General features: G+C 35.6%; 1 protein-coding gene across 1 annotated transcript; it reads right to left on the reverse strand.

Moving 5' to 3' along the window:
• Positions 1–1,164: 1,164 nt before the first annotated feature.
• On the reverse strand, positions 1,165–4,558 carry LOC126865478 (uncharacterized). The gene is made up of 6 exons (XM_050618023.1): positions 4,468–4,558; positions 4,114–4,317; positions 2,369–2,491; positions 1,951–1,996; positions 1,787–1,875; positions 1,165–1,392 (listed from the first exon to the last, which is right to left on the reverse strand). The coding sequence occupies exons 3-6, from the start codon at positions 2,475–2,477 to the stop codon at positions 1,286–1,288; spliced, it is 351 nt and encodes a 116-aa protein (XP_050473980.1). The 5' UTR covers positions 2,478–2,491; positions 4,114–4,317; positions 4,468–4,558; the 3' UTR covers positions 1,165–1,285.
• Positions 4,559–11,986: the final 7,428 nt, after the last annotated feature.

Genomic DNA, 11,986 nt, shown 5'->3' on the forward strand with positions numbered 1-11,986 from the left:
ATGAAGATTTAATGTTAGAAAAAGCAAGATTGAATTACGATTCTGGAAAATACATTGTATTCCTACCGATAAAGGAAAATAGAAATATTCCAATAACACCAGAAAATTTATTAAACTCGCTAAGATCTCTATTAGACGCAGTAAATGAGAAACAATACCCTGGCGATATACAATCAGAAAATCAAAGGAAATATTTATGGAAAAAACCTTAACCATCACCATTTGCACTGGGGAAGTAATTACCCCATCTGTGGAAGCGCGGAACAACATAATACGAGAAAAACATGAATCAAGCGTAGCAGGACACAAAGGAATAACAAAAACTTATCAAAGAATACGACAACATTACTATTGGGAAAATATGAAAAAGGAAATTCAAGATTACGTAAGAACATGTAAGGAATGTCAATTGAAGAAACTCACAAGAATAAAAGCAAAGCAACCAATGGTACTTACAGACACACCAGGTAAAGCGTTCGATAAGGTTAGTATGGATATTATAGGTCCATTACCAAAAACCCAAAAGGGAAACGAATATATATTAACTATCCAAGACTTATTAACAAAATACTCAATTGGGATTCCACTAGGAGGAATCTCTTCAGCCACTCGGCCTATCTTAGCGGACGTTTTTGTAAAGCGATTTATTTGTCGTTTCGGGTCACCGAGAGCTATTCTCACTGATCAAGGAACGAACTTTACATCCTCACTAATGAAGAAAGTAGCAAAGAGATTCCGCATCAAACAATATACCACGACGGCATATCATCCACAAAGTAACGGTTCAATCGAAAGATCTCACCACGTGCTGATAGAATATCTCAAATTATACATTGAAAATTCCAAAAATTGGGACGAATGGGTAGAATTAGCTATGTTTTCCTATAATACCTCTGTACACGAAGGAACGAAATTCTCCCCGCACGAATTAGTTTTTGGACATCTAGCCAGAGAACCTACTGGTGAAGTAATAATCGAAGAGAACATGGAACCAACTTACGCAGAATATCTCGAAGATCTGTTCGATAAAATTAACACCGTACAACGAATGGCGAGAGAAAATTTGATAAAATCCAAACTAAGATCAAAAGAATATTACGACCGACGAATCAACCCCCAAGATTTTAAAATAGGAGATTCGATATATTTACTAAAAGAACCCAGTAAAGGAAAATTCTCCGATCAATATACTGGACCATACAAAGTGCTAGAAATCTTGCAGAACCAAAACGTCAAGATCGAAGTAAAAGGGATTCCGCGAACGGTGCATTTAAACAAGTTAAAACTAGCGCATAATCGAAATAAGCAATGAATAAAGCGATTTCAGTGGGCAACGTAGTGCGGTAGTATATGTTATAGTGCTGTTCGTCGAATAATACAGATATCGAACACCTAAAAGGAAAAAGGAAAATTATTATACGTGTTTCAATTATTGCTTAAATATAAAACGTGTTAACTTAATGAACAATTAACTAGTGAAAGTGAAAGTTACCTTGTGAACAAGTGATCAACATACAAGAAAGTGTACGTGCAAGTATAGGTTATGGATCGTTGTTCGTGGAACACAATGTATGACAGCTACCTAAAATAAGTGAATAAATTAGTCTCAATTGTCTCAGTGCAAAATACAAGGTTACTAAGTGTTATAACTATATTGTGGATAAATCAAAGGATAGCGAAAACCTAAAAGAAAAAAAAAAGAAAATTATCATGTGTACTCTAATTAATGTTTGAATATACAACGTGTTGATTCAATAAAAATTAAAAGAGTGAAAATGAAAGTTACCTTGTGAACAAATGATCAACATACGAGAAGGTTTACGTGCAAAATAGGTTATGGATCTCTGTTTGCGAAACACCATGTACAACAGCCAGCTGAAAAATAAATGAACAAATTAACTTCAACTGCCTTAATGCAAAATACAACAGCACTAAATGTCATAACAATACTGTGGAAGCATAGCGCTGTTTGTCGAACAACACAGATAGCGGAAACCTGAAAAGAAAAAGAAGTTTATTACGAGTGCTCCAATTACTGTTGAATGTGAAACGTGTTAGTTCAACGAATAACTAAAACAGTGAAAGTGCAACTTACCTCGTGAACAATTAATCACCATACAAGGAAGTGTACATGCATGAATTTCGCAGATTAACAAGAAGAAATAAAATAGCTGATAAGTATAGAAAGTGGTTAGAAAATAATTAAGATAGATTAATTGAGAGTAAAAGGATATTTTATTATATATTAATCTACGTAGTATTGTTATATTATTATCTCTAACATGTAGAAACGGATTTTGTAATGCACAATAGCGGTCGCACACACAATGCATTATACACATATTAAATTAAATAAACTAAACAGTACCTTTATGGCCACAGATATAAGACGATTGAAGGAAACCGTAGTAAGTATCCAAGGCATATCGAAGAATCGGATGATGTTGTGGGAATGATCTAGGTAAGTGATGCAGCATCGAAAGAGTAGAATCTGAAGAATTACAAACAATGTTAATCTAACAAATAGATTTTAATCACTAATAAGGAAACTAATTCATATCATACACAAATAATAACAAGTAGCAAGTACAAGCAATAATAAATTAATAGGGAAAATAAGAAAATTCAATAAACACAGGAATAGGTTAGAAATTAATCAAGATAGACTAACTAAATATTAACAACATGACTGAACTCGGTGTAAAAGAATAAAGTTATGCTACACAAAATAACTGGTAACACAATACACAAAAAACATTAACTAAATTAAACAAGACTTAAATGCAAGTCATGTATAATCAAAACAATGACTATTGAAATTCAATAACAACACAATCCATGCTATCACATCAAAGTAGTACACGGTATTGACACACACAATATCTTGAAACACAAAACAATATCACAAGAACACTGCTAAATAAAATTATAATGATTAACAATTAATTAGCTATTTCAACAACACGCTACTGTTGACATTAAACCAACGATACACGCAAGCGACCATGTTGAAAAATTCGTCGCACGCACCCCACACATACGCACCTCAACACAAATAATAGCCAATACAATGTAATACAGCATCATAATAGCAATGTTAGGTACTGAACAAAAAATATATAATAAAAAAAAAAGAAGAAAAGAAAGAGAGAGATAAGGAAAATATATATATAATAAATAACAACTAACATAATCATAACACATTATATATATGTTGGATCACGATTCGAATTTTGGGCGCGCGACGACTCTTCATGTGGACTAGCCATCGTTTCACAAAGCCGAGATTTTATTTACACGTATATACAGGTCTATCACTAAGCTTAACAAATAATAAGTACGACTAATAATAAGTCTAACAAACACTAAGCCTAATGAATTATACGATCTACGAATAATTAAATTAAATAATACTATTAGCAATGTTTGAGTTCAAACGAATCCACGGTCACTGGGATAACTCCTTACTAAGCGAAACTAACTTAGACGCAAATGCGATCGTCGAAAATGCTCGATGTATCACTCTCCAAGGCAATCGTAAGAATGCCAGCCTCGTGGAGATTTTTCTCCCTGTACGATTGCATTTTGTTTTCTATACCCGTTTGGAAGCATCGAGAAGGTTCCAAACGCCGTTGCTAGGCACACTCGTTGGAAGCATCGAGAAAGTTCCAAACGCCGTTGCTAGGCAGTTTCTGCCTGGAGTTTTGATTACTAATACAATGTATGTCCCATTGCAATGTATGTCCGAGGCAACATCACACGTGGCTCGGCCCGCTCTCGAGGCCGCATGCCGCCACAACCACATTTCTCGGAAAACACATACAACCACTTCAGACCTCCGTTAGATAAAACATCCATCCCGTGACCGTGGCTACGTTCAGCGACCGATTGTCACCTCGAACCCAATCTCGCTTATTACAAATCTTAAGCAATTACAACTATAATAAAATCTAGGCTAAGGTACTAGAGGATGTTCCCAAAATTTCCAAGGAAAGGCTTCGGCTTTCCTTTCATCTCCGACATATATTATACTACATACAGGGATACAGTATTTGTACAAAGGGATAGGTCCGAACGAAACTTATAAAAATTAGAAAGTATATATATATTAACTGTTTTCGTATGTATGTACAGAACAGGTGGCGAGTTCATCAACCCTAACATAGAGGACCCAGACGGGCCCGTACCCGCATTCGATCTGGAAGCGACGGAGGATGTTCTTGCCTCTGTGTTCGGTTGATACGTTCCGTCTACCATTTAGATAACGGTCATCTTTGTCAAGACTGTTTCGATAACTTAGATCCAGACGACCAGGACCTATGTGACGACCCACCCACTCATTTCATATGCGGAGCATCTACAAGAACACGAATATCATATTGTCTTATGTGTGATATAAACCTAGCGGACCTACAACCCGCTATATCATGCCTCCAATGCATGATCGTTTACACTAATCTAACTCACCTTGAAAGAAACTTTTTAGTTCAAGGAATAGCAATCCGCGCCGTAGAACTATAAAGTACTTGTATGCTACGCGCAAGACCAAGTACTGATGCTATCCACCTGTAAACAAACAACATTTATAACTATGCATATAATTTTCTCTTATGTTTACCAATATATATATACACGCATGTTGTAAAGTAGGCTATATCTATAACACTCACTTCCATTGATAATGCAAGTGACTCGTAAAATAAGTCATCATATTTACCATTACACGCACATATATATATATATTCAAAGACAAGCTATATTTGTAATATCTATTTCTATTAATGATATATACTTATATATTTATAACAATAAAACAAATCTCATCTATACTACTTACCAATACGTATGCATATATGTATACAATTATAACCCAGGTAGCATTCATGATATCTATTTTCACCGATAACAAGTACGTAAAACCTAAAATGAAACAAGGTTTTGACAAAAAGAAGAGAAAAAAAAGGAAAAAAAAAAGAAAAAACATAAATATAAAAATTTTCTTTTCTATATATATATATATATATATATATATATATATATTAATAATAATAAAGGTTATTCTTATTTCCAATAAACTCGAGAGTAAGAAACGATTTAATAAATTGTTAATAGGAAGATGAATCGCCTGGTCATCGTACTTACCCTCATCAAAATAGCATACGGCCTGGTAGGATATGACTGCATTGGCAACTATCTCAACGTTACCACTATCTCTCTAAACTCCATCGGGGACTGCAGCATACAGCCTGCGATGACTGAAACCCAAGATATTTATATTCAACTACTGCAACTCTCAGAATTCGAATTTACCAGCGTAAGGCAATGCAAGGTGCAAATAACTCGAATTATATATTACTGTGGCATGCACTCCCACACGTCGGCAGTGCATAACGGATTCGCCGAATACCTCCATGAAACAACCGCCCAACAATGTGCAAGGATGCATCAAGACGGCACGTTTTCACTGGGACCACAAAACCTTATAGTAGGCCTAAAAGATAATGCAACAGAAACAAGATCGCTTGTCCTAGCCGCCAAGTTAACAGACGACGGCAGTTGCCAGGGAACACAGTATGTAGACCCATACGGGAGCTGGGAAAAGGTCGTCGTACAAGCCACAGTAAGGATAAGTTTAAAATCAGCAGTTGTGTCAGTACGGATCGAGGCGAACAAAATTCTACTGAAATCAGGAACGGTATGTACCTTTAGCGAAGGAAACTGTCTAGACGCTGAAGACGGATACACTTATTGGCAACCACAACCACCCTCACCATGCAAATTTGATCAGTACGATGTGCTATATGAAGGAATTGCTACAAAGATCCAGGAAATAAAAACCAACAGGGAATCAGCACAACCAGTTTACGCACTAACAACGCAGGAAGTAACATTTGCACTGACTAAAACTAGAGAACAGCCACTGTGTGGATATACCTTACTATCCACTGGACACCCCAAATTGTTCCTGTTAGAAACAACAAGAGGAAATACGTTTATCTCCAAAAGCAAGACAGCAGTCGAAAACTTGGACATATTCGCATACGTCAACTCAAAATTCATTTACGTAGAGAAACATATTAAACGACAAATGACAACATTATACCATGATATACTGACACAAAGACGTACCACACAGAAAAAACTAATAGAGAATGCTTTAAGCTTAGCAATCTTACTGCCCGATGAATTTGCATACACCATAACCAAAACCCCAGGACACATGGCTCCGATCGCAGGAGAAGCAGTCCATATAGTCAAATGCATTCCGGTACAAGTAAAAGTACGACATACAACAGAATGCTACTCCGAGCTACCCGTTTGGCAAGGGAATCGCACCGCATTTTTAACGCCAAAAACACACATCCTAACGCAACACGGAAACCACAGAGAATTTAGCGCGGTACTACCTACGCTATACAATATCGACGGACTCTGGCACAAATTCGTACCAAAACCCATGGAAACAATCGCACCACAGGAACTCCGCCCGGACGTGCGCCAAACGTGGCAATATTCAGCACCATCGTCGTTGGCCACGAGCGGAATATATACCCAAACTCACTACGGGACCACGTCATGTTCCCGGCAGAAAAATCTGCAGTCTTGAACACATTGGCCAGAGGAGCAACAGGAAAAACAATCGTCCCTGGAACAGTAAACATCATGGGAATGATGGACGAAAACACATTAACGACAATAGCGAAAAATACCGTATCAAGCTTATGGACTGGTTTTATGGAATTTGGAACTGTCAGTGCAGCAATATTTGGAATACTCGTAATATTTAAACTAATCAAAACGATAATAGATATAGCCATACACGGACACCAGTTACGTGAAACTTACGGATGTGGAATCGCCCTATTAGGAGCAATATGCGGCTCAGTCACCCACCTGCTACTATACCTCAAAAGAAAACGAAATATCGATGATCAAACAGCACAACCTCAAGGGATATCGATAACACCGGTAGTCACTCTACAACCAACGACATCTACGTCCGCCTTGAGCGAACTCAGAGACACCATCAGTCAAATTTCCTTTGGAAATTTGAACTCCAAGGGCGGGGGTGTCACTTCTCGCGCTCCGCACACGCCGTAACAAGAACAAGAAAACCATTCTATACAAAACGCGCGAATAAGGATTTGAATGCACAAACGAACACACGGCGCTACGAAACTAAAGGAAGGATTAACAAAACGAGGGCGACTAATAGATCCAACCAATAAACAAAATACATATACACACAACTCTAAATAAACCTAACAATAACCGACTTGCAATTTGAAAACTTGTGGTTCAATATAATATAAATCCAACCAGTATAAAATAAAATAAATAGAACCAACTAATGGATTGAACGAGTTACGAACCAAACAAATAAACCAGGAAATAAGAATAACTACAAAAGGGGAAATAATTGAAACGCCAGGAATACATGTATATATAAATATATTTTAATCAATCAACTTCAATCAATCTATCTATCTATATATCTAATCAATCAACCGTTGGAGATATTTCGACGTTTAAGCGCTCGTTTCACACCATTTTACACTTCAAACGTAATGCACTCCCGTTTAAGCGTCGAAACAAGCAAAATAGTTCTCAAATCGAGATGATTTCGTCGATTTTGACGAAAAGTAGCCGTCATACCCTTCCCGTTGGAGATATTTCGACGCTTAAGCGCTCATTTCACTCCATTTGTTGAGATATGTGTAATTTTCTCTGCTGCACTGAGTTAAGTGCGTAGTAGAAATACTTATATGTGAATATCAGTGTGTGGAAGTATGTGTGTGTTCGCAGCGTCTCGAAACAAAGGAATGTAAACAGTCAGTCGTTTAAGGGTCGTCGAAGAGTCGGTTTACAGTCGGGTATAGAAGAAAATGCTGAGACGCGTGCAAGTGTGTATCGATGAATATATAAGGAATCGTCCATGAAATAAATATATCATTGTTTTAATATTAATCCTCAGTATAAATTTAGTGTTCCTATAACATTATTTCGGCCTCAAAGATCCACAATTCTTAACATGGTAGCAAAAATCGTGGTTGCTGAGATTCAATGTTAAGGAACCACGTGTCAAGGAGTGAATGTATAAAAGTCGATTTAGGAAAGATAAAAAATTGGAAATAACTTCTAAGAGATAGAAGGGCTGTTGCCAAAACAAATAAAATGAATCTGAATAATAAAGAGAATTATTTTTGAAAAAAAAGAGGGTGAAAATAAAAAAACGAATCAAGATGCCAAGGGACGACGAAATTAAGGTTCAAATATTCGATGGACGTGATTACAAAATGTGGAAGAAGAGAATATTAATGTATTTAAAGTGTAAAAAATGTTATGAACCGGCTACACGAGAGAAAATGGACAAGAAAGAGCAAGATAAGTGGGATGAAAAGAATCAATGGGCGATGAACTATATCTACAGCAGTATAACTAATGAACAATTAGAATTTGTTGGTGATCAGGACACTGCTTTAAAAATAATGCGGAAATTTGATGAGATGTATATGAAGAAATCAACAGCAGTGCAAATTTGTATAAGAAGCAGGCTAGACATGATGAGACTGAACGACTTTGAACCTAACCCCAATCAAATTCATTTTTCACGGAATTTGAAAAAACGATAAATGAATTAAAGAGTGATGGTGCAAACGTAAGTGAACGTGAAAAACTTGACTACATGCTGAAAGCACCACCAGAATCATTGAGCTATATTGGAGACTTAATCGACTCAGTGAAAGAAAGTGATCAAACATGTGAATTCCTAAAAAATAAAATCATAATGTGGGAAACGCGTAGCAAGAAGGAAAGTGATAGGACCAGATCAAGTGCATTCACAGTTGAAAAAAAGGACATAAAGTGCTATGGCTGTGGAAAGTACGGCCACATGGCAAGAAATTGCACAAACACGTGCAGAGGTGGAAACAATGGCGGAAACAACGGAGGAGCGCAACGGCAAGGAGTATGCGTATCAGCCGCAGCAGTATAGGGGTCGCGGCGGACGAGGTTTCGGCCAAAGAGGACGAGGATTTGGCCAACGAAGGTTTGGCCAACGAGGACGAAGCAGAGGCTGGCAACAACTCTACAACGAGGACTACGACGAGCAAAAAATTGAATCTTTCCCAACGAGAGTAGAACGCGAAAATAGTAAGAGTGAAATTATGGTATGTACTAGCGATACGCGAAAAATAGATTGGATATTGGATAGTGGATGTTCAGATCACATTGTAAATGATGACTCTTATTTCGTTGAATACAAAAATTTGGAAAACCCGATAAATGTAAAGTTAGGAGACGGTAGAATTCTAAAAGGAACAAAAGTCGGAAAAATTTTAACTTACTTTGAAGTAAACAAAAGGAGGATTAAAACTATAATGTCTAATGTCTCAGCAGGAAATATTTCAAAGATATATAACAAATACAGAAAGTTGATAGGAATCGCATTCAAAGATAATGGTTTATATAAAATAAGTAGTTACATTGAAAGGCTAGAATCTCACGCTAAAATTGTGGGAAAAATGACAAATAAAGAAAAATTTCACAGGATATTAGGGCATATAAACTTTACTTATTTAGATACAATGTGTAAGAAAAAAATAGTTGAGGAAATGCCAGAAAATTTTGAACAAGTAAAATTAAAATGTGGTACATGTATCCAAAATAAAATGCACAATTTACCCTTCCAAAACAACCGTAGTAGAGCACGAGAGATTTTAGAATTAGTACATACTGATTTAAATGGACCTCATAAAAATACCGGGTTTGATGGATCCAAATATTTCTTAACATTTATAGATGACTACAGTAAGTGCGCATTGACTTATACTTTGAGATCAAAAGATGAAGTTTAAAATTGTTTTCTTGATTACATAAACAAAGTTGAAAATCTTACTGGTAAGAAGATAAAGAGATTAAGATGCGATAATGGAAAAGAATATATGAACAAAAACATGTACAATCTAACTAGGGCAAAGGAAATTGTCGTAAAACCATGCTCACCTTATGTTCACGAATTAAATGGAACAGCTGAGCGCTACAATAGAACAATTATGAATTCCGCTAGATGCTTATTATATGATTCAAAGCTGAATATTAAATATTGGCCGGAAATAATTAGAGCTGCGGCGCAATTAAAAAATAGAACTATTACGAACACGTACGAAAATAAAACACCGTTTGAAATATTTTTTAAAAGGAAACCGAATATAAATAATTTAAGATTGTACGGAAGTAGAGTTTTCGTAAGAATACCCGAAATTAAAAGAAATTCGAAATGGGACAAAAAAGCAGATACTGGGATACTTGTAGGTTATGAAAACAATGGATATAGGATAGTTAATAATAAAATTATAATTGCAAGACACGTAGAATTTATAGGTGAAGATGATAATTTAGTAGGATTTCAAGGGAAAGATGGATCAAAACAATGAAACAGAAAAGGATTTAAACGAAAAGGTCGAGCAGGTCACAATAAAAGAGGAAAGAAATTTAAGTAACGAATCAGAAAGTAAACTTGAGAACACAGAAAATAATTTGAGAAGGTCAGAACGGGAAAGAAAGAAACCTCAAAGATATGGCCAAACGAGCTCATATTTCATTTATATGAATGTAGTTAGCGCAGACAGTCCTCAAACCTATGAAAAAGCCTTCAGTGGAGATGACAGCGGTTCATGGAAAGAAGCAATGGATCGAGAAATGAATAGTTTAATTAAAAATAAGACCTGGCAGTTAGTAGAGAAACCAAAAGACAAAAGGGTATTAGACTTGAAATGGATATATACGAATAAATCTGATAATCGTAAGAAAGCGCGACTAGTTGTTCGAGGCTTCCAACAAAAGGAAATACTGGAAGATTTGTACTCTCCAGTGTCAAAAATGCAAACGTTGAAATTGTTACTATCTTATTGTTGTCAATATGGTTTGACGATTATGCAAATGGATGTAGAAACAGCATTCCTAAACGGAACTATAAAATCGGAAGTATTTGTAAAACAACCTATACGTTACGACGATAAAAGCGGGAGAGTATGTAAATTATCAAAAGCGTTATATGGATTGCGTGAAAGTTCAAGAGCTTGGTATGAATGTTTCGACGAGTATATGAAAAAATTAGGATTTCAAAGAAGTAAGAGTGATTATTGTCTGTATATGAAGTATGAGAGCGATGATGTTATATATTTAATTCTATTCGTAGACGGCTTATTAATATGTGGAAAAAACGAAAGAAAAATCGATGAAATCAAAAACAAATTGTCAAATCAATTTACGATGAAGGACTTAGGTGAAGTAAAGACTTACTTAGGAATAAACATTGAATACGATCATAAGAAATGTGAGATGAAATTAGATGAAAGTAGTTATATAGAGTCATTAGCAAGGCAATATAATATAGAAAATAGTAAACTATATTTTACACCAATAGAACAAAACTTAAGTTTAGAACCCGCACAATCAAAATAATAACAATCGAATAACAATCAAATAATTTCAAAATAGTTACGACGGGACCCACTATAAATATGCATTGAGAATTTTGAAATACTCATATTTAACTAGAAAATTAAAATTAACTTATAAAAGAAATTTGAATGCTGAAGATATTGATTGTTTTGTTGACACTGATTGGGCTGGAGATAAAGTAGATAGAAAATCCACTACGGGATGTATCATAAGATTTTTCGGAAACGCAATATACTGAAAATCGAGAAAGCAAAGTAGCGTGACAAAATCATCAGTAGCTGCCGAGTATGTAGCTTTATCGGAAGCTGTGAGCGAAATTAAATTTGTAAGAAAATTGTTGAAAGATTTTAAAATAACGATCGAGACACCAATAAAAATTTACGAAGATAATTCTGGAGCGATTGCGATATCAAAATTTGGAAACTTAACAAAAATTCTAAGTACATTTAAGTTCACTTCCATTTTGTGAATGAAATGTGTTACAAAAATAAAGAGATTGACATTATAAAAATAGATTCAG

Source organism: Bombus huntii, chromosome 5 (assembly GCF_024542735.1).
Source record: "Bombus huntii isolate Logan2020A chromosome 5, iyBomHunt1.1, whole genome shotgun sequence".
Classification (NCBI taxonomy): domain Eukaryota; kingdom Metazoa; phylum Arthropoda; class Insecta; order Hymenoptera; family Apidae; genus Bombus; species Bombus huntii.